At 37.1% G+C, this 25,128-nt stretch overlaps 1 protein-coding gene across 2 annotated transcripts in view; it reads right to left on the reverse strand.

Moving 5' to 3' along the window:
- Positions 1-1,568: 1,568 nt before the first annotated feature.
- The window catches only part of RPAP3 (RNA polymerase II associated protein 3), a 41,531-nt gene continuing 17,971 nt past the window's right edge, over positions 1,569-25,128 (reverse strand). Inside the window, exons 10-17 of one of the 2 annotated variants that reach the window (XM_029206563.1) lie at positions 16,137-16,258; positions 14,737-14,807; positions 14,519-14,620; positions 9,499-9,737; positions 5,867-6,053; positions 5,015-5,112; positions 4,446-4,546; positions 1,569-1,876 (exon numbers count right to left, since the gene is read on the reverse strand). In XM_029206563.1, the coding sequence (XP_029062396.1) occupies positions 1,791-1,876; positions 4,446-4,546; positions 5,015-5,112; positions 5,867-6,053; positions 9,499-9,737; positions 14,519-14,620; positions 14,737-14,807; positions 16,137-16,258 (1,006 nt within the window). In that variant the 3' untranslated portion in view covers positions 1,569-1,790. Of the gene's footprint in view, positions 1,877-4,445; positions 4,547-5,014; positions 5,113-5,866; positions 6,054-9,498; positions 9,738-13,199; positions 13,297-14,518; positions 14,621-14,736; positions 14,808-16,136; positions 16,259-25,128 lie in introns of those variants that run through there. The other variant, XM_029206564.1, reaches the window with a different exon arrangement.

Consider the following 25,128-nt stretch of genomic DNA (forward strand, 5'->3'; position numbering starts at 1 on the left):
CCCTGGCTCCCACCCTCTCAGCCACCTCCCCACAGCCAAGCCCCCACAAGCATCCTCCTGCCTATCACCTTCTTATTAATGACTGCAAAATCCCTGCAAAATCACCTTCTTATTAATGACTTAAGAAAAACTCAAGTCATTCCAAATGCATTATTATTATGTATAAGCTATACTTTATGACTAAATTTCATTGCCTGTTTATATATCATAAGACTATACATTTAGCAACATATAACATTAATAAACTCCAAGCATGTTGTAAAACACTGAGCTATACAAATTATGATCTTAATAAGATCATATACCATGAACTGGGGAAATTATCTTTTTAAACAGATTGATTATTCCTCAAGTAATTGTAGGCATAATAATATGTATGCTGCAACAAAAATAAAGTCTTAAATTTGACTGTCTTATTGATGCTAACAGCTATAGGATGGTGACCTAGTATGTTTTTAACATGACAGCCTCTAAAATTAAATTGATTTTAGCAATATTTACAGGATGCCCAAAATTTGCTAAGTTGCTACTTTGAACATTTACTAAAACTGATTCCTACCGTCAATTCAATTAAATTTTATATTTAATTAAATTTACCAAGCGGGCACCTAACTATGTGCAAAGGGCTGGGCCAGGGACCGTGCAGAACAAGGATAAGTAGAACACTAGCCTGGATTTCAAAAGCTCACAGACACCACACTCACATGAACCACGTACACACAAGCTATACACTAATTACTACCTTGAACATTCCTAGTTTTTAAACTTTTACACCTTGCTTTAGATTATCTGCATTCAGTTGACATATAACATGGACATGGATATCATGAGGAAAAAAAGCTGTAGCATTGAAATTTAAGTATGCTGTGACTCTCCAAGTAACCTATTTAAAAAGTCTAACTGAAAGTCTCCTTTCAACATAAATACTAAAAATACACATCCTGCAACTAAGCAATTTTATGATTGTGAACTGGCACAATGGTACGAAAACATTTTATAATGAAACAATCTGATATCTACTTAACTCCCTCTATATAACTTTATTCATATGCTAAGGAAGCAACCTCGTCATGTGGTTACAAAAACTCATGAAAATATTTTTTAAAATGTAACACTTATGGGGCACTGAAGAATGTATCTAAACTTAACATTTAAAATGACTTATAGGACTTCCCTGGTGGCACAGGGGTTAAGAATCCGCCTGCCAATGCAGGGTACACGGGTTCGAGCCCTGGCCCGGGAAGATCCCACATGCCACACGGAGCAGCTAAGCCCGTGCGCCACAACTACTGAGCCCACGCTCTAGAGCCCGTGAGCCACAACTACTGAGCCTGCATGCCACAACTACTGAAGCCTGTGCGCCTAGAGCCCATGCTCTGCAACAAGAGAAGCCACCGTAACAAGAAGCCCATGCACCGCAACAAAGAGTAGCCCCCGCTCACCACAACTAGAGAAAGCCCAAACACAGCGACAAAGACCCAACGCAGCCAAAGGTAAAAATTTAAAAAAATTTGTTAATAAAAATAATAAAATAAAATGACGTAAAACACCGATCTTTACACGTATACCTCATTATTTATGTTTTTATTTTCAGAAAAAAACTTATAAATAGTTCACTTAAGTGTATTTCTCACTAGTTAAATCACAATTCACTTTATATTTAATTAGCTTACATCCAGAAACGGTACTTTTCCTGTATATCATTTTCTTAAAAAGCAAAACATTTTATTTTCAGTAGAAAAAAATTTACATATGAAATCCAAAGGCAATAATTTCAATAAAAATGGAAATCAACCACCGTATCTTTTCTTGAGTTCTTCAACAGAATTATCATTCAATCCTGATTTGTCTATGTGATTGAATAATACACGTGCAACTGGAAAAGAAAAAAAAAAATTCATTTTAATCTCCATTTTTAAAAAGTAAAGCAAAAATTAAAGGGAGTAATCAAATCTGTTAAATATTTTTTACATTATAAAGCAATCATTAGGATTATTTATAAATTCTAATTCAGATATTTAAAAAGCCAACCTGAGAACAGAAAACTATACAGCAGTCCAATGATGTTTCTTAGCAGAATATTTTGCTTTGGCAGTAAAAAATTTCCCCTACATCCTCAATGACATTAACTTTGCAGATGAAACATAATTCATTCTGTACTACCCTAAAGATTTTTGACCTGTGTAACAAGTATACTTTTACTTATTTAATATTCCAATTAACTTTTTCAAAACTTAAATCATTTTATTTTAAAAGAAAAATTTATATCGCTACTATAAATTAAAAATTAGCAATAACATTCACAAAAATCATGTTCGATGGGCAAGCTGTACATTTTTATAATAACAATTAAAAGTTAAAAAAAGATTTGCTTATGAGTCATTTAATATCTTTCACACCACTGAAATGGCTGGTCTACACTCAACACTATGGAAAACGCTATTATAGTTCATACATTCCTCAACATTAAAACTAGCTAACAGTTTTTAATAATAATGACAATAATAAAAGACAACAACAGCTACTATTTATTGAATATTAAGTTACATGCCAGGAACCACTGTAAGTGCTTCCCACGTTTAACTTAGTGGACAGTGGTGACCCCACCAAGACAGTACTGTTGGTAGGCCAGTCTGAAGGACCAACTCACATTCTTTGAGCACACTTCAAGTTATCCCATCACAGTGGCAAGAAATCCATTCACTCATGCACTTATACTAAGAGGTTATTATGTACTAAGCACCGGTCTACACGCTGAGGCCTAGAGAACAAGGTAGACAAAGTTCCTGCTGTCATAGAGCTTCCATTCTATTAGGGAGAGAGAAATAATAAACAAATACTTAAAATACTGTCAGCTCGTTCTGTATTATGAAGAAAAATAAAGCGAGGTAAGATGACAGAGGGTGATGAGGAAAGGGAGGCAGGCAGTATTGTGAGTAGGCCTGTGAGGAAAGGTGTCTCTGAGGAGGTGACTATTAGGTGGAAACTGCATGAAGTGAGGAAGAGGCAGGGGAGGATAGTCTAGGCTGAGGGGTAAGTCAAACACAAAGACCCTGAGGCTATAAGAAGTTTGGTAATTTGGTATATTAAAAAGACACAAAGTCAGTGAGGTGGGGCAGAATGACTAAAAAAAGTGACAAAAAATGAGGTCTGCATTCAACTGAATGCAGATAATACTTTCAGGGACTGTTTCTGATTAAAGATTAAGCAGAAACTTCTTTTGGTTTACCCCTATTAGGAATCTCTCTAAATTACATGTCCACTTCCCTAAGTTCAACATACAGAGTATTTTTCTTAGTGATTCAGATTCAATGTCACTGCTACATACATAAAGAAGAAACAGAAAAGGAGCCCAAAGTATGTTTAGTCCAGAAAGTATCTGAAAACCATAGTTTTTGCTATTTTTAAAACTAAAAAACTGGTACTCCTGCATTCTAATGATTTTTCTCTTTTTCCTAAAACTACAGTATAGCCTTAAAACTCCAAGTACAACTGACCCTTGAAAAACACAGGTTTCAACTGCACAGATCCACTCAAAGGCGGATATTTTTCAATAGTAAACACTACAGTACTACATGATCCACGGTTGGCTGAATCTGTGAATGAGGAACCTCACATCCTGTGGACCGACTATAAAATTGTACGTGGATTTTCAACTGTGTGGAGAGTTGGCGCCCCTAACTCCCATGTTGTTCAAGGGTCAATTGTCATTGAAGTTTCTCCATAGTTTGATTTTACTTAAATTAGGGTTCCCCAAAACTGACATTTTATGCCAAAGACTGAGATGTAGAAATAAACAAGGGATCTAACTCTTCAGGCTCATCACCTGCCTCTTTCTACCCTCTAACTCTACAATCCAGCCACACTGCGCTCCTTTTAATTTTCTGAGCTCAATTTGCTCTCTCCTGCCTCAAAACCTCTGCACATTCCCACCTCCTTCATCTGACCCCTGCACTTTTTTGAGCATTCAGCTTAAATCAAAGAAACTCAAGGAAATTAGCTCAAAAAAATGGGTGAGACCTCCGATGCACCCACGCCCGGTTGCAAGTTCCTGTGGCAGGAACCCTGCACGAGTTCCATCATGCCAGGAGCTCAACCATTATGCTATCACTGCGTTTTCAAGTAGAAGAGCCCAGAACACCTCGGTTTAACTCCTGGGTCTGGCTTCCTAGCTATGGAACCTCGGTCAAGTTCCTTACCTGTGTATGCTTCAGTTTCCTCCTTTGTAAAACCAAAATGATAATCATACCTACACCTCACAAAGTTGTTGTCAGGATCAAAAAATTTAACTTTACTTAATCTAATAGTAATTCAATTTAATTAGCTTAACTGTAATTAATTTAATTGTACACAATTGACATTCAATAAATATTTGCTATCATTTGCTGAATAAAGGAACACACAAGAATAAAGAGATATGAAAAAGCTTTCTTCACAGAACTCACTTTTCTTCTCAGGTTCTGACATAAACATCACTGCCATATCAAACCTTCTTAGTTCAGAAAGTCTTTGTAAGATTTCAAAGATGAGTGATGGCTTTTCTTTCCTGAAATAATCCAAATAAAAAAACAAACGATCAATTAAAAGCAGCTCATTCAGTCTGCTTACTAAAATAATATTTCTAATTATATATAAATAAGGTCTTCATGTATCATTTTCCCCTGCATACTGTCTATATTTTAAGTGCCCAAATGAAGAATTTTATCAAGTCAACTGAAAAAATTGTAATATTCTTAAATGTGTGGCACAGCACAGACGTTATTAATCGGCTATAATATTTGCCACTTCCATACTCTACCTTTCTCTAAAAAAATTTTAAGTCATTTTTCCTCCTAATCATTTCCTTTTTCATTGTTTGTACTTGTCATCTCTTTACAACTTCTGCAACAGCTAAATTTACAAGAGAGCTAATTTTGCTATACAAAAGGTAATATGACATGAAAAAGAACGAATTTCCCAAATCACTAGAAACAGCTGAGCATTACAACATGAAAGCATAACTAAACTTACTTACTCAATGTAAAAGTCATGCAGAATTTTAATGATATGGTTGAATACATCTGGATCTAGATTTTTCTGAAACAGCTTGGGATACAAGGATGGTTCAATTTGCTTGGGAAAAATATAAGGTGTTAGAAAATTCAATTATGGCAACATTCCCAATCACAAATTATTTATATAATAATTGCTTAGTTCAACATAGTAAAAAATAACTATTATGCATTAGTATTCAATGAATAATAATGGAGTCACACTGAAATGTAACTATGATAGAAGAATGAAAGTCAGAGGAACTATAAAATAATCACTCTGTTCAAGACAGAGAAAAATCTCATGGGGAGATGTGTACTACCCAACAGAAACAGGAAATGAAAGAGAGCTCTCAAGGACCAATAAAAAGAATTAGAGAGTTTAAAAAATAGAACTACTTGAAAAAGACAATGCTAAAAATCCATTATTTGGTAAATTTCATATGAGTTAATTCTTTTTCTTGAGCAAATAAAAGCTCATTTTCAGGAGACTGACGGCCTAAATATTGCAAGCATTGCTTGGCACACAGAAGGCACTCAATGTATTTTAGCTTCTTTCCTCATCTTGAAGGATGAAGAATTAAGTTTAAGTCATGATGTATGAAATTAGATTAAGTTATTTTAGAAAACAAAATTTAACACAGAACCTTTTTCAGAGGTTCACTGGTTGCAAATATTTAAAATGGTCTGACCAGGCCGATATACGTATCAGGCAAGGGATAAGAGCATTTTCTACAATCATATTATAAGCAAATATAGTACTATTATTATATAGTGACCAAAGAAGTTCTTTGACCTCTAACTTACAGGAGAACTACCAGCTTCCTCCCTCTTACCTTCAAATATTGATACAACATATCTGGAGAATTTTTCAGTTGTCTGAAATCAGATTCAAGCTGAAATGAGTTTGCAGGAACTGGAGGAAGAGCAGTCCTGATAAACTGAGCAGGTGTTTTGTCTACCTCTATAGAAATCTTCTCACTGAAAGTCTGACATACATCCTTTTTCAAACTGACTTCAGGTCTGAAATATTTCAGAAGCATCAAACAATTAGAAAAGAACCACAGGGCTTCTCTGGTGGCGCAGTAGTTAAGAATCTGCCTGCCAATGCAGGGGACACAGGTTTGATCCCTGGCCCGGAAAGATCCTACATGCCGCGGAGCAACTAAGCCCGCGCGCCACAACTACTGAGCCTGTGCTCTAGAGCCCGTGAGCCACAAATACTGAGCCCACATGCCACAACTACTGGAGCCCACGCGCCTAGAGCCCGTGCTCTGTAACAAGAGAAGCCACCTCAATGAGAAGCCCGTGCACTGCAACAAAGAGTAGAGAAAGCCCGCAAGCAGCAATGAAGACCCAAGGCAGCCAAAAATCAATAAATAATAATAATAAAAAAGAAAAACAAAGAGAAGAACCACAAATAGTCAAAGCTTATATAAGGAAACATCAACAGAGATTTTAAAATTTCTGACTTTATTAATACTGTATTATCTATTTATATTCTGCCAGTAGTAAATTCTTTCAGCTGATAATATATGTATACTTTTGGCAAGACAGATTATACTTGTGCAAATTTTCAGATGCTGGTTACGTAATGACTATTCTCATTAGCTGGGCTAATAGCCTGGCCACCTTTTGACAAAACATTTCTATACACTGCATTATTATATCACATATACTCACAAGTCAACATTTCACTCTGAATTATGTGAATTACCACAGTTTCAAGAAAGATTCCAAGAAGGAAGAAATGCTTCCTCCTTTAAAAAAAAAACAAAAAAAACCCTGCCTACTTAACGTTTTCCCACAATCTATGTCACTGTAAACAACTACTGAAGTTCAAAGTTTAAAACAAAAAACCTTTTAATAGGACTGTTGAGTAGCAATGCAAAAATATATGAATAAAATTTCAACACCCCAAAGTAAACTACTAAACTATGTCTTTTATATTCTCATCATTAAGAAAATGCATGACTTTTTGAAAAATTCCAAACAAAATTTAAAGAGCCCATGAATATCTTAAATATTAATGGCTAGAATAATGATAATGCCTAAATTCTACATTGTTTATGAAGCTTCCCTATAAAAAATTAAAAATCCTGAATTACAAAGTGAAACATATTTACTGAACTTCTAGAAAAGAAAATGCACAAAATCAATTTGTTCAATATACTTTCATCACTGTTTGCAGATGACATGATGCTATACATAGAAAATCCTAAAAATGCTGTCAGAAATCTACTAGAGCTCATCAATTAATTCAGTAAAGTTGCAGGATACAAAATTAATACACAGAAATCTCCTGCATTCCTATATACTAACAATGAAAGATCTGACAGTGAAATTAAGGAAACACTCCCATTTACCACTGCATCAAAAAGAATAAAATACCTAGGAATAAACCTACCTAAGGAGACAAAAAACCTCTACTGTGAAAACTATAAGATGCTGATGAAAGAAATCAGAGATGACACAGATGGAAGGATATACCATGTTCTTGGATTGGAAAAATCAATACTGTCAAAATGACTATACTACCCAAGGCAATCTACAGATTCAATGCAATCCCTATCAAATTACCAATGGCATTTTTCACAGAACTAGAGCAAAAAAATTTTTAATTTATATGGAAACACAAAAGACCCTGAATAGCCACAGCAATCTTGAGAAAGAGAAACAGAGCTGGAGGAATCAGACTCCCTGACTTCAGACTATACTACAAAGCTAGAGTAATCAAAACAGTACAGTACTGGCACAAAAACAGAAATACAGATCAATAAAATAGGCTAGAAAGCCCAGAAATAAATTCACACACCTATGGTCAACTATCTACGACAAAGGAGGCAAGGCCATACAATGGAGAAAAGACAGTCTCTTCAATAAATGGTACTGGGAAAACTGGACAGCTACATGTAGGAGAATAAAATTAGAACATTCTCTAATACCATACACAAAAATAAACTCAAAATGGATCAAAGAACTAAATGTAAGCCTGTATACTATAAAACTCTTAGAGGAAAACACAGGCAGAATACTCTTTGACATAAACTGCAGTAATATCTTTTCTGATCCACCTCCTAGTATAATGAAAATAAAAACAAAAATAAACAAATGGGACCTAATTAAACTTAAAAGTTTCTGCACAGCAAAGGAAACCATCAACAAAACAAAAAGAAACCACAGAATGGGAGAAAATATTTGCAACCGAAGCAAACGACAAGGGATTAATCTCTAAAATATACAAACAGCTCATGCAGCTCTATGTCTAAAAAACAAACAACCCAATCAAAAAATGGGCAGAAGATCTAAACAGACATTTCTCCAAAGATGACATACAGATGGCCAAAATGCACATGAAAAGATGGTCAACATCACTAATTATCAGAGAAATGCAAATCAAAACTACAGTGAGATATCACCTCACACCAGTCAGAATGGCCATCAACAAAAAATCTACAAACAATAAATACTGGAGAGGGTGTGGAGAAAAGGGAACCCTCCTACACTGGTGATGGGAATGTAAATTGGTACAACTGCTATGGAGAACAGTATGGAGGTTCCTTAAAAAACTTAAAACAGAACTACCATATGATCCAGCAATCCCATTCCTGGGCATATATCTGGAGAAAACGATAATCTGAAAGGATACATGCACCCCAATGTTCACTGCAGCACTATTTACAACAGCCAAGACATGGAAACAACCTAAATGTCCATCGAAAGAGGAATGGATAAATAAGATGTGGTACATACACATAATGGAATATTACTCAGCCATAAAAAAGAATGAAATAATGCCATTTACAGCAACATGGATGGACCTAGAGATTATCATACTAAGTGAATTAAGTCAAAGACAAATATCATATGATACCACTCATATGTGGAATCTAATTTTTTTTAAAAAGATATAAATGAACTTATTTATAAAACAGAAACAGACTTACAGATATTGAAAACAAACTTATCGTTACCAGAGGGGAAACGTGGAGGGGAGGGATAAATCAGGAGCTTGAGATGAACATACAAAAACTACTATATATAAGATAAATAAGCAACAAGGACCTACTGTATAGCACAGGGAACTCTACTCACTATTCTGTGATAATCTATATTGAGAAAGAATCTAAAAAAGAATGAATATATGTATATGTGTAACTGAATCACTTTGCTATATACCTGAAACTAACACAGCATTGTAAATCAACTATACTCCAATAAAATTAAAATATATTTTTTTAAAAAGATACTTTCTCTTATTTCTAAAGTCCTCAGTGTGGTAAAGGAATAGTGATCATTCCTTCAGCAAAACCTCTCTTACAGTTAAAAGAAAAACTACAATGTAAAGTTGGATAGTTCAAAAAACTATGTGGATGAGTACAAACCAGAAGTCTCATGAGCAATATCTATTTTCTAGCGGGATTACTGCCATTCTAGATGACTATCAGATAAAAGTATTTCTACTCACTGCAGAGCTGAAGTATCACTGATTTCTTCTATTTTCAATACTTTTGCTTTGGGGATATCACTTGTGGGCAAAAGGTCATCTTGGCTTGAGTTCTTCTTACTTGTGCCAGCGGTTGCTGTTACCTTTGCTGGATTAATAGGATTACGCTCTGGAGCAGCAGCAGTAGTAATGCTATCTGGCACATCAACAGTCTGTATCAAATTACCAGTTTCTTCAATAATAAGCTTCTTGAGTGGTTTCTAAAACAATTAAAATCAATTCTTTGCATTAACATACAAAGGTTTCCTATTTTAGGGACACAAATTAAAAGGTTACAGTGTTTTTACAGCCAATATCCCAGTTGTAAGTAAATTCAATTTGGAGTCATACTGCCAGACTACTACCATATGTAGGTCTAAATGGGGGAAAGAAGATGCATATATAAATAATTACAAGGCAATGGAATATGCATTATAAAAGGTACAGGTACAAAGTGCTAAAAGAACAGAGGAAGGAAGATAAAAATTGACATCGGGGGGCTTCACAGAAAAAGTACCCAGGAATGGCAGTGTTGAAGGGTATGGCATGGTCAGTGGAAAGGTGAGAAGTCCAGTAGGGCTGGTGCAAGGGGAGGAAAGGTGGAGACAAAGCCTGAAATGCTGCTTAAAGGCAGCTTATAAAGGGACTTGTGTGCTGTATCAAGGAGTTTGAAGTTTATCCTAGAGGCAACAAAGCCAAGAAAAAAAATATGACCAAGTGACATCAGTATTGTGGGCTGAAGGCAAGTAGAACAAGGCCAGGCAATAACCTGCATTCTGTATGAAAGAAAAGATCCTGCATGCCGCAACGAAGATCCTGCAACTAAGATCTGATGCAGCCAAATAAGTAAATAAATAAATATTTTTAAAAAACAAAAACAAAAACCTAACTGCATCCTCTAACTGCTGGATAAAACCAGCCTAGAATTAAAGATTTGCCAAATAATTTACACAAAGTTGGTAAGTACCTGACCACAATAATGGTTTTTAATTTATTAAAATAAATAGCATTCACTATTTATTTCAATCACAGGAGATGGCAAATATTTTCAATTTCTTCCTAAGTTTACATGTAATACTCTTTGCTTTTTAATAAAAGACGTTCTTCAGTATACTCTAAGTTTTCATTCCAACTCTACAGTTGAATTTTAAATCAGAAAGCTGTAAATATAAAAACTTTTGACATATATACTAAACTCAGTGTTAAATCCAGGCATTCCATTAGCATAACTAAGAAAAGACCTAATGGTAACAACTGAGTGTTACTAGATAAATGCACATAAATAAAAAAAACTATTAAAAGTCTGTTAACAGAATCCCGTTAAGGTTCTATCTTTAAGGATAATCATGTTAATCTAAGGCCTTTGCTTTGCTGATAACTATCAACACCAATAGTTTTCTATCAAGATATTGACCAAGAATGGATACGTGTTAGTGTTAAAAAATAGTGTTAAAGAAGAGACTATAAAAAAATAGACTATAACCACTGAATTGTATCAATGCAGTTCCATTTAAAACCAAACCCTTTCATTGACAACAGAGGTGTAAACATGATCCTAGTTAATGAATTTCCTAACAGATGATCTCTTTCAGGGTAGACCCGTGGCTACTGAGAGCTGCTCAATGCTACTGATGACTGGGAGGGATGAGGGGATGACAGTATGCTGGTAACAGGAGTGAAACACAGAAGATACCACTACAGGGCTTCCCTGGTGGCGCAGTGGTTGAGAGTCCGCCTGCCGATGCAGGGGACACGGGTTCGTGCCCCGGTCCAGGAAGATCCCACATGCCGCAGAGCGGCTGGGCCCGTGAGCCATGGTCACTGAGCCTGCGCGTCCGGAGCCTGTGCCCCGCAACGGGAGAGGCCACAACAGTGAGAGGCCCGCGTACCGCAAAAAAAAAAAAAAAAAAGATACCACTACAGTTGAAAGATGTAAGAAAATATGAAAGGATCAATTCATCTGTTTTTAAATTAAGATTTAGAAGCATACATTTTATTTAACTCTATATTATACCATTTCAAGAAAAAGAAAAGAGAAATAAGAATAAACAAAGGGCTTCCCTGGTGGCGCAGTGGTTAAGAATCCGCCTGCCAATGCGGGGGACATGGGTTTGAGCCCTGGTCCGGGAAGATCCCACATGCCGCGGAGCAACTAAGCCCATGCGCCACAACTACTGAGCCTGCACTCTAGAGCCCGCGAGCCACAACTACTGAGCCCACGAGCGGCAACTACCGAAACCCACGCACCTAGAGCCGGTGCTCCACAACAAGAGAAGCCACGGCAATGAGGCGCCCGCCCACCGCAACAAAGAGTAGCCCCCGCTTGCCACAACTAGAGAAAGCCTGCGTGCAGCAACAAAGACCCAACACAGCCAAAAATAAATAAATACAATTATTTTTTTAAAAAAAGAATAAACAGAAAAGGAGAAAGAGACAAAGGAGACCAAGCAGAAAGGTGAATTTTTGATATGGGGAAACAGGAAAACGAAAAAAATAAAATATTTTAGTGGAGACCAAGAGATCAGGACAAACTTTCATTTACTACCATTCTACCTAGGAACCCCAGGCCCAGCTGGCCTACATTACTGCTCTCCTACAGTCTCTCTATAGAAGATATATTAACAGTACTCCCCGCTGCAAACCCTCAAGCACAGGACACCCCAACCGAGCCTCTCGCTTGAATAAAGTAACCCCAGGACTCTTTTTTCTCCACCTCCTGGGCCTTCCTTTCTTTCCTGACCACTTTCCTCAGTGTCCAGGTGGCCTCACACAGATATGACTGAAAAGGAAATTAACATTTGTTTTACGTGAAACTGCCTTAGCATTATTGGACATTATTTCCTTTGATCTCAACTAACCTGTGAGTTATTCTCAACTTAAGTAGAAAAAGTAAGAATCACATAGGGTTCACACTCGCCTAAAATTTTAAAGCTTATGAAATGGGGCTCAAATCAACTCAAAAGCATCATACCAAACTGCACCTACTATTTTTTAAATAATGCCCACTTTTTTTAAATGGAGACCTATTACAAAAATAAATAGCAATTTTTTTCCCCTTCCCACTAGGATAATGATTTCGTTTCTGTTGGATCAGTTACAAAATGGTTTACCCCAGATCTCTCAATTCATGAAGGTGTTCTGTTTTGAGATCCAGCCGCAAAAGATTCAAATTTATGTTGCATTTTCACAACTATTAACATAAACTGATTTTTAAACTGAGGGAGAAGAGTACCCAACAGATGTATAAAAGCTGTTTAGGGTATACTGGCCATGGGACATTCTTCCATACACAGATATCCGATTTACCACATGGTAATGTCTTTATAATTATGGACAGCAAAAGTCTGACAAAGGCTTTGTTTTTACCTTTTGAATTAACTTCTGTGACAAAGTTTTACAAAGAGATAAAAGTTTAAATCACATTGGATTAAACATTTAATCACCTTTATTGTTAAGAATAGAATAATAGCAAGTGAATATGATGTATAAAAATGAACATGATATATGAAAATGTATGAAAGCAACTAAGATTTATGCCTGGCACATGAAACAATTATTATCTCAGAAAATTCAAGAATAAAGTCAAAATAAGAACCCAAGAAAAATATTAAACAAAGAATTCCTCTATCTCTTACTAACTTGAACTATGAGCTTGGCAAAACACAAAACTTTCTTTGCCTCACCTTCTTCCTTTGTAAAAGGAGGATAAAAATATCAGCTCCGACTTCCTTGTAAAATTGTTATTTCTCTCAAAGCATCATCCATGCATAACAGTTACTTCTAGGGTGTAGGGAGATCATGATCAGTGAGGGGCACACAGGGAGATTTTTGGAGGCTGATACCTTTCAATTTTTTGACCTGGTTGGTGGTTTCATAGATGTTCACTTTGTTCTTTAAATCTTATCTATATGCATTTTATCTTTCATAATTTCTATATATAATACCATGTAAATGTTAGAAATTACCATAGAGTCACATATATAGATATATATATAAACAAAACAAACCACTGAATTTTACCAGCTACTCTTTCTGTTCCAATATCGCAGGAAAAAACTGGCTTTGTTGGATTTAATGAAAAACAGTATGGCATACCAAAAACAATGCGCAGTGTATCTTCTTAAGAATAACCCTGCCTATACAGGCAACACCTTGGAGATATTGCAGGTTCAGTCACAGACCACCACAATAAAGTGGATATTGCAAAAAAGCAAGTCACAGAAATCTTTTGGTTTCTCAATGCATATAAAAGTTATGTTTACACTATACTGTACTGTTTGAAGTGTGTAATAGCATTATGTCTTAAAAAAAGTACATACCTTAATTAAAAAATACTTGCTAACCATCATCTGAGCCTTCAGCAAGTCTTTTTGCAATAGTAACAAAGATCACTGATCACAGATCACCATAACAAATATGATAGTAATGAAAAAGTTTGAAATATTGCAAAAATTGCCAAAATGTGACACAAAGACACGAAGTAAGAAAATGCTATTGGAAAAATGGCGCTGATAGACTTGCTCAGCACAGAGTTGCCACAAACCTTCAATCTGTAAAAAACGCAGTATCTGCAAAGTGCAATAAAACAAGGTATGCCTGTACTAGATTTCTGCCAAAGTGCTAACTTTAGATCAAACCCCACAGAAGATGCAAGACTACTGTAATAAAATCCCAATCTCAAATAATAGTAATAGAAATATTTAATTACAAAATGTAAAACAGCTCCAAATTCCTTTAAAGCCAGAAAATATGTAGAAATATTTAGTGTTAAATTAAAAGTCGCTTTAAAAAGTTACCCCAGAACTTTAAACAGCTCTATTTTCCCCAATTTGATTATGCCAATATTCCTAAGAAGTATTTTTTAAAGATTCTAAAAATGGCTCTTGGAAGAGATTTCAACATCTCTTTTCAGAGTCTACTAACTCAACATTTGTTTTCAGCTCTTATTAATAGAACACTGATATTTAAATAGCAAGGGAAAAAATTAAAGGGCTTTACTTACAGTTGATCCAAGGTGAGGTGGATTATCAATGGGTTTTATCACGTTTTGCCTTTGAGTAGAATCAAGAAAGACATCATCCCAGTGTCCTTTCTCAATTAATTCCTTGAAAATAAATTTGTAATCATGACTATCAAAATATGCTCAAGTTAATCACGCAACAAATAAATGTGTTTATGCTTCAGAAAATAAGACCATATTTTGGTGGAAAGAATGCATACCTTTTTAATTTTGGAAAGTTCAGTCACTGCCTGCTTATTTCCAGGTTCCAGAAGTAAAACAGTTTCAAAATCTAAAATGAATTTTTAAGAAATATAATAAATTAGTGAAAACACTTTATGGAGTTCAAGAAATTATATATTTAGTTAGTAACCCCATATTTATCTCAAGAAGTTTTACTCAGGATGCTAGGAAACTGGTGAGCAGTAATAAGAACTAACATTTACCAACTGCTATTCTATTTGCTTTATATGAATTCTCATGTAACCATGACTACAACTCCACTTTACAGTGAAACAACTGAGGCCTTGATCTAGAGGTCATCTAACTTACCAAAACTCACACTGTTAACAAACGACAGGGTAATCACCAAACATAAGACAGAATCTAAGAGAATCCCAGATAATGGAATATTATTAAGCCTTAAAAAGGAATCAAAGTCTGATATATGCTACAACATGGATGAGGCTTAGAGACGTGCTAAGTGAAACAAGCCAGACACGAAAGGACAACTGCTGTATGATTCTACTCACATGAGGTACTAGAATAGTCAAATTCAGAGACAGAAAGTAGAATGTTGATTACCAGGGGCTGGAGGAAGGGGGAATGGAGAGTTATTGTCAGAAGGGTAGAATGCTCATAATGGAATGATGGAAAAGTTCTGGCGATGTGTAATGCCGATGGCTGAACAACAATGTGAGTGTACTCAATGCCACCGAACTGTACACTTAAAAATGGTGAAAACAGCCAATTTTATGTTATGTCTATTTTACCATAATAAAAAAATGCATGGGCTACAGCTGAAGCCAGACTTAAACTGCCAGATTTAAATGAACATTCAAAACACAAAGGCTGAAAACCAATTATGTAAGTATTGATGTGTCAAGAAGTTAGAAAACCAGCAAATTAAGCCAAAAGACAGATGAAGGAAGGAAATAAAAAGCAGAAATATGTAAAACAGAAAACACACAAGAGAAGTAAGTTGGTTCTTCAAAATAACTAACAGAATAAATACATAAAAGATCATGAAAAAATAAGAATAACTAGTATCAAGAAAAAAAGCGGGGGCATCACTACAGTCTCATATTATCCTCTACCTCCTGGTTGCTGACTCCCTTTTCATTCTTGCCTTTTTCTTGCTTTTTTCCTTCTCACCTATAATTCGAATTTTTCATTAATTTTGGTCAGATTGTACTGTATGCTATTAAAAGATAACCAGGTCCACTATGGAAGCTGAATTCCTTCAAATCTACAAACGTATTCATGATCTAAACTGTGAAAGAAAATGTACTTTTCTAGGTTCTGTATCCTTGAAACATGGGAAGGCTATGCAAATCTCTGCTTCTACAACAGGAGTGTCAACAGGAAGAGTGAGGGCCGGGTGTTATAAAAATAGTCTTACCTTGTTTGGCCTCATTAAGCTTTCCCAAAAATGTTCTTGCAGTTCCCCTTCTGGCAAAGGCTTTAGAATATGAGCCATCTAATAAAATAGCTTGTGTGCAGTCTTTTTCAGCCTCTTCATACCTATTAAACATGATAAAACGACCAAGTGGCAAAATGTAGCTTACAGCAAACTTCATATAAACTGAGTTTCTAATACAAAAATATACACATAATTTCAATTACCAGCTCCCAAATCTGTGTTTGAGGGAAAAGACTAATTTTTAAATTTTTTATTCTCACCAAATTTTGGAATCATCTGGTGAGGAGAGAGAAGGTATCAGATTAAGGGACAGTCAGGAATGAGTCTGCTGGAAGGATGAAATTAATGATGATAAAATATGAGTAGAGCAGACAAAAGAACACCACTGCTGGCAGTGTACCTCCCCTCCAACTCTCAGTATGTACAGGTACTATAATAAAAATTATAACTGGCATTAAATCTCCAAACTTCATTAATATTTACCCACAGTACACATCACCTAAGGAAAACAGCACACCAGAACTCAGGATCCATTATATATGTGAAAGCATACCATCTACTACTTTTCATAAATTCTACTCAGTCATGCAACCAGCAATTAATTCAGTCTGAGTACTGCTTTATGACAACAAAAAGCTAAGAAAAGCTAAAAAAAAACCAAACAATAGAAAAAACTTGAGACCCTCATATATATTAAAATGACATTAATGAATTATTGTGAATTTATTTGGCATAATAATGGTATTGTGGTTATGTATGAAACATCCTTTAGGGATGCAATCTCATAATGTCTCTGATTTGCTTTACAATAATTCGGGGGGAAAACAGCTGAAACAAATATGACAAAAAAGGTATGGCTAGTGAACACTAGATGATTTGGTACATAGAGTTTATTATGAAAAGTTTCATAATAACAAATATTTTTTTAAAAAAGAATCTTCTGTGATCACATTCTTCCCAAGGCCTAAGTGAATGCCATTCTACCTTCAAAACAAGACCTAGGGTGAAAAAGATTAAACACCTCTGAATTCTTTAATTGACTTTTCAGCAAGAGAAAGAACATGTTTGTGTGTGTTCGTGTCCACACCCCAACCAGTATATTTTCTACTTGACTGATTATATCATTCTCCCATTCAAGATACTGCATGGTCCCCACATTTTTTACAATAAAGTCTGCAGAGCACAAAGTCGGGGGCTTGCATGACGCTCCAGCCTTATCTCTGCCACTGCCCCTGCATACCAGCCATCATATGGACCGCTTGTCCCTTCCAGAGGTACCATGGAATTTCCCACTCCTGTGCCTGTGAACCTGCACGAGGACACTCGACCTGTTTTTTCACCTCACTAATCATACTATCCCTTTAGATCTCGGTTCAGGTCAAACTCCTGTTTGAAAGAGTTGCTCTTTTCCTTGTTCCTCATCTAGTCTGTAATATCTGACAGCAGCCACTATGTAGCAGAGAAAACTTCTGATATTAACTGAATCTAAAAGACACACTAGAAAAAGATACAAACAAGAGTCACATAGGGAGACCTTCAAGATGGCGGAAGAGTAAGACGTGGAGATCACCTTCCTCCCCACAAATACATCAGAAATACATCTACATGTGGAACAACCCCTACAGAACACCTACTGAATGCTGGCAGAAGACCTCAGACCACCCAAAAGGCAAGAAACTCCCCACGTACCTGGGTAGGGTGAAAGAAAAAACAGAGACAAAAGAATAGGGACGGGACCTGCACCTCTGGGAGGGAGCTGTGAAGGAGGAAAAGTTTCCACACACTAGGAAGCCCTTTCACTGGTGGAGATGGGGGGTGGCGGGGGGAAGCTTCAGAGCCACGGAGGAGAGCACAGCCACAGGGGTGCGGAGGGCAAAGCAAAGAGATTCCCGCACAGAGGATTGGTGCCGACCAGCACTCACCAGCCCGAGAGGCTTGTCTGCTCACCTGCCGGGGCGGGCAGGGGCTGGGAGCTGAGGCTCAGGCTTCGGTCGGAGCGCAGGGAAAGGACAGGGGTTGGCGGCATGAACACAGCCTGAGGGGTCAGTGTGCCACAGCTAGACGGGAGGGAATCCGGGAAAAAGTCTGGACCTGCCTAAGAGGCAAGAGACTATGCTTTCAGGATGCGCGAGGAGAGGGGATTCAGAGCACTGCCTAAACGAGCTCCAGAGACAGGCACGAGCCGTGGCTATCAGCGTGGACCCCAGAGACGGGCATGGGATGCTGAGGCTGCTACTGCAGCCACCAAGAAGCCTGTGTGCAAGCACAGGTCACTATCCACACCACCCCTCCCAGGAACCTGTGCAGCCACCACTGCCAGGGTCCCGTGATCCAGGGACAACTTTCCCAGGAGAACGCACACGGCACACCTCAGGCTGTTGCAACGTCCCGCTGGCCTCTGCCACCGCAGGCTCACCCCGCATCCGTACCCCTCCCTCCCCGCGGCCTGAGTGAGCCAGAGTCCCCGAAGCAGCTGCTCCTTTAACCCCGTCCTGTCTGAGCAAAGAACAGACGCCCTCCGGCGACCTACACGCAGAGGCGGGGCCAAATCCAAAGCTGAGCCCCGGGAGCTGTGCAAACCAAGAAGAGAAAGGGAAATCTCTCCCAGCAGCCTCAGGAGCAGCGGATTAAATCTCCACAATCAACTTGATGTACCCTGTATCTGTGGAATACCTGAATAGACAACGAATCATCCCAAATTCAGGAGGTGGACTTTGGGAGCAACGATATATTTTTTTCCTTTTTCTCTTTTTGTGAGTGTGTATGAGTATGCTTCTGTGTGTGATTTTGTCTGCACAGCTTTGCTTTTACCATTTGTCCTAGGGTTCTGTCTGTCCGTTAATTTTGGGGGTTTTTTTTGTATAGTTTTTAGTATTTGTTATCATTGGTGGATTTGTTTTTTGGTTTGGTTGCTCTCTTCTTTTTCTTTTCATATTACTTTTTAATTTTTTTATTTTAATAACTTTATTTTATTTCTCTTTTTTCCTCTCTCTTTTTTTCTCCCTTTTCTTCTGAGCCATGTGCCTGACAGGGTCTTGCTGCTCCAGCCAGGTGTCAGGCCTGTGCCTCTGAGGTGGGAGAGCCAAGTTCAGGACACTGGTCCACCAGAGACCTCTCAGATCCACGTAATATCAAACGGCGAAAGCTCTCCCAGGGATCTCCATCTCAACGTTAAGACCCAGCTCCACTCAACGACCAGCAAGCTACAGTGCTGGACACCCTATGCCAAACAACTAGCAAGATAGGAACGCGACCCCACCCATTAGCAGAGAGGCTGCCTAAAATCATAATAAGGTCACAAACACCCCAAAACACACCACCGGACACGGACCTGCCCATGAGAAAGACAAGATCCAGCCTCATCCACCAGAACACAGGCACTAGTCCCCTCCACCAGGAAGCCTACACAAGCCACTGAACCAACGTTAGCCACTTCAGGAAGACACCAAAAAACAACAGGAACTACAAACCTGCAGTCTGCAAAAAGGAGACCCCAAACACAGTAAGTTAAGCAAAATGAGAAGACGGAGAAACACACAGCAGATGAAGGAGCAAGATAAAAACCCACCAGACCTAACAAATGAAGAGGAAATAGGCAGTCTACCTGAAAAAGAATTCAGAGTAATGATAGTAAAGATGATCCAAAATCTTGGAAATAGAATGGAGAAAATACAAGAAACGTTTAACAAGGACCTAGAAGAAATAAAGAGTAAACAAACAATGATGAACAACACAATAAATGAAATTAAAAATTCTCTAAAAGGAATCAGTAGCAGAAAAACTGAGGCAGAAGAACGGATAAGTGACCTGGAAGATAAAATAGTGGAAAAAACTACTGCAGAGCAGAATAAAGAAAAAAGAATGAAAAGAATGGATGACAGTCTCAGAGACCTCTGGAACAACATTAAATGCACCAACATTCAAATTATAGGGGTCCCAGAAGAAGAAGAGAAAAAGAAAGGGACTGAGAAAATATTTGAAGAGATTATAGTTGAAAACTTCTCTAATATGGGAAAGAAAATAGTCAATCAACGCCACGAAGCTCAGTGAGTCCCATACAGGATAAATCCAAGGAGAAACACGCCAAGACACATATTAATCACAGTATCAAAAATTAAATACAAAGAAAACATATTAAAAGCAGCAAGGGAAAAACAACAAAAAACATATAAGAGAATCCCCATAAGGTTAACAGCTGATCTTTCAGCAGAAACTCTGCAAGCCAGAATGGAGTGGCAGGACATATTTAAAGTGATGAAAGGGAAAAACCTACAACCAAGATTACTCTACCCAGCAAGGATCTCATTCAGATTCGATGGAGAAATCAAAAGCTTTACAGACAAGCAAAAGCTAAGAGAATTCAGCACCACCAAACCAGCTTTACAACAAAGGCTGAAGGAACTTCTCTAGGCAAGAAACACAAGAGAAGGAAAAGACCTACAATAACAAACCCAAAACAATTAAGAAAATGGTAATAGGGACATACATATTGATAATTACCTTAAGTGTAAATGGATTAAATGCCCCAACCAAAAGACATAGACTGGCTGAATGGATACAAAAACAAAACCCATATATATGCTGTCTACAGGAGACCCACTTCAGAACTAGGGACACATACAGAGTGAAAGTGAGGGGAAGGAAAAAAGATATTCCATGCAAATGGAAATCAAAAGAAAGCTGGAGTAGCAATTCTCGTATAAGATAAAATAGACTTTAAAATAAAGACTATTACAAGAGACAAAGAAGGGCACTACATAATGATCAAGGGCTCAATCCAAGAAGACGATATAACAATTGTAAGTATTTATGCACCCAACATAGGAGCACCTCAATACATAAGGCAAATGCTAACAGCCATAAAGGGGGAAATCGACAGTAACACATTCATAGTAGGGGACTTTAATACCCTACTTTCCCCAATGGACAGATCATCCAAAATGAAAATAAACAAGGAAACACAAGCTTTAAATGATACAATAAACAAGATGGGCTTAATTGATATCTATAGGACATTTCATCCAAAAACAACAGAATACACTTTCTTCTCAAGTGCTCATGGGACATTCTCCAGGACAGATCATATCCTGGGTCACAAACCAACTCTTGATAAATTTAAGAAAATTGAAATTGCATCAAGTCTGTTTTCCAACCACAATGCTATGAGACTAGAAATCAATTACAGGAAAAAATCTGTAAAAAATACAAGCTCATGGAGGCTAAACAATGCGCTACTTAATAAGCAAGAGATCACTGAAGAAATCAAAGAGGAAATCAAAAAATACCTAGAAACAAATGACAATGAAAACATGACGACCCAACACCAATGGGATGCAGCAAAAGCAGTTCTAAGAGGGAAATTTATAGCAATACAATCCTACCTCAAGAAACAAGAAACATCTCAAATAAACAACCTAATCTTACACCTAAAGCAATTAAAGAAAAAAGAACAAAAAAACACTGAAGTTAACAAGAGGAAAGAAATCATAAAGATCAGATCAGAAATAAATGAAACAGAAATGAGGAAACAATAGCAAAGATCAATAAAACTAAAACCTGGTTCTTTGAGAAGATAAATAAAATTGATAAACCATTAGCCAGACTCATCAAGAAAAAAAGGGAGAAGACTCAAATCGACAGAATTAGAAATGAAAAAGGAGAAGTAACAACTGACACTGCAGAAATACAAAGGATCATGAGAGACTACTACAAGCAACTATATGCGAATAAAATGGACAACCTGGAAGAAATGAACAAATTCTTAGAAAGGCACAACCTTCCAAGACTGAACCAGGAAGAAATAGAATATATAAACAGACCAAAAACAAGCACTGAAATTGAGACTGTGATTAAAAATCTTCCAGCAAATAAAAGCCCAGGACCAGATGACTTCACAGGCAAATTCTATCAAATATTTAGAGAAGAGCTAACACCTATCCTTCTCAAACACTTCCAGACAAAACCAGACAAAGATGTCTCAGAGAAAGAAAACTACAGGCCAACAGCAATGATGAACATAGATGCAAAAATCCTCAACAGAATACTAGCAAATGGAATCCAACAGCACATTAAAAGGATCATACACCATGATCAAGTGGGGTTTATCCTAGGAATGCAAGGATTCTTCAATGTATGCAAATCAATCAATGTGATACACCATATTAACAAACTGAAGAATAAAAACCATAAGATCATCTCATTAGATGCAGAAAAAGCTTTCAACACAATTCAACACCCACTTATGATAAAAACCCTCCAGAAAGTAGGCATAGAGGGAACTTATCTCAACATAATAAAGGCCATATATGACAAACCGACAGCCAACATTGTTCTCAATGGTGAAAAACTGAAACCATTTCCACTAAGATCAGTAACAAGGCAAGGCTGCCCATTCTCACCACTATTATTCAACATAGTCGTGGAAGTTTTAGCCACAGCAGTCAGAGAAGAAAAAGAAATAAAAGGAATCCAAATCAGAAAAGAAGAAGTAAAGCTGTCACTGTCTGCAGATGACATGATACTATACATAGAGAATCCTAAAGATGCTACCAGAAAACTACGAGAGCTAATCAATGAATTTGGTAAAGTAGCAGGATACAAAATTAATGCACAGAAATCTCTGGCATTCCTATAAACTAATGATGAAAAGTCAGAAAGAGAAATTAAGGAAACACTCCCATTGACCACTGCAACAAAAGAATAAAATACCTAGGAATACACCTACCTACAGAGACAAAAGACCTGTATGCAGAAAACTATAAGACACTGATGAAAGAAAATAAAGATACAAACAGATGGAGAGATATACCATGTTCTTGGATTGGAATAATCAACACTGTGAAAATGACTATACTACCCAAAGCAATCTACAGATTCAATGCAATCCCTATCAAACTACCAATAGCATTTTTCACAGAACTAGAACAAAAAATTTCACAATTTGTATGCAAACACAAAAGACTCTGAATAACCAATCTTGAGAAAGAAAAACAGAGCTGGAGGAATCAGGCTCCCTGACTTCAGACTATACTACAAAGCTACAGTACCAAGACAGTATGGTACTGGCCACAAAAACTGAAATATAGATCAATGGAACAGGATAGAAAGCCCAGAGATAAACCCACGCACATATGGTCACCTTATTTTTGATAAAGGAGGCAAGGATATACAATGGAGAAAAGACAGCCTCTTCAATAAGTGGTGCTGGGAAAACTGGACAGCTACATGTAAAAGAATGAAATCAGAACACTCCCTAACACCATACACAAAAATAAACTCAAAATGGATTAAAGACCTAAATGTAAGGCCAGACACTATAAAACTCTTAGAGGAAAACATTGGCAGAACACCCTATGACATAAATCACAGCAAGATCCTTTTTGACTCACCTCCTAGAGAAATGGAAATAAAAACAAAAATAAACAAATGGGACCTAATGAAACTTCAAAGCTTTTGCACAGCAAAGGAAACCATAAACAAGACCAAAAGACAACCCTCAGAATGGGAGAAAATATTTGCAAATGAAGCAACTGACAAAGGATTAATTTCCAAAATATACAAGCAGCTCATACAGCTCAATATCAAAAAAACAAACAACGCAATCTGCAAATGGGCAGAAGACCTAAATAGACATTTCTCCAAAGAAGATATACAGACTGCCAACAAACACATGAAAGGATGCTCAACATCATTAATCATTAGAGAAATGCAAATCAAAACTACAATGAGGTATCACCTCACACCAGTCAGAACGGCCATCATCAAAAAAATCTACAAACAATACATGCTGGAGAACGTGTGGAGAAAAGGGAACCCTCTTGCACTGTTGGTGGGAATGTAAATTGATACAGCCACTATGGAGAACAGTATGGAGGTTCCTTAAAAAACTACAAATAGAACTACCATATGACCGAGCAATCCCACTACTGGGCATATACCCTGAGAAAACCATAATTCAAAAAGTCCTGTACCAAAATGTTCACTGCAGCTCTATTTACAATAGCCAGGACATGGAAGCAACCTAAGTGTCCATCGACAGATGAATGGATAAAGAAGACGTGGCACATATATACAATGGAGTACTACTCAGCCATAAAAAGAAACGAAATTGAGTTATTTGTAGTGAGGTGGATGGACCTAGAGTCTGTCATACAGAGTGAAGTAAGTCAGAAAGAGAAAAACACATACCGTATGCTAATACATATACATGGAATCTAAAAAAAACAAAATGGTTATGAAGAACATAGGGGCAGGACAGGAATAAAGATGCAGATGTAGACAATGGACTTGAGGACACCAGGAGGGGGAAAGGTAAGCTGGGACGAAGTGAGAGTGGCATGGACATATATGTACTACCAAATGTAAAACAGATAGCTAGTGGGAAGCAGCTGCATAGCACAGGGAGATCAGCTCAGTGCTTTGTGACCACCTAGAGGGGTGGGATAGGGAGGATGGGAGGGAGACTCAAGAGGGAGGAGATATGGGGACATATGTATATGTATAGCTGATTCACTTTGTTATAAGGCAGAAACTAATGCACCATTGTAAAGCAATTATACTCCACTAAAGGTGTTTAAAAAAGTCACATAATAGTTCCTTCAAATTAAAAAATACTGTTAACTTGTCATAATATACTTATGTGGTTATCAACTAAAGCAATAAAACACAATAAATTAGAGCTCTCATAAATGTAAATATAATCACCTATTAGAAGGTATTATTCTTGGCACTAGTCAAACCTAAAAATGCAGGCCTTACAATTTTTAAATCATGTGCAATTCTGGAATAGCAAAATTCAAAATTTTCCTAAGCTAGTAAGATATGCAATGATCTTTACTCTGACTAATCAAAATAATACACTTCTAATGTATCTATTAATTTCAATGAGGTTAAATATACAATCAAAATTTTCTTATATGATAGAGGTTCCTATCCTGAGATCCTGTGAGATATCTGAAAACTTGGATGGGAA

The sequence above is a fragment of the Monodon monoceros genome, unplaced genomic scaffold (genome assembly GCF_005190385.1).
Source record: "Monodon monoceros isolate NGI ecotype Baffin Bay Population unplaced genomic scaffold, NGI_Narwhal_1 Super_Scaffold_6, whole genome shotgun sequence".
Classification (NCBI taxonomy): Eukaryota; Metazoa; Chordata; class Mammalia; order Artiodactyla; family Monodontidae; genus Monodon; species Monodon monoceros.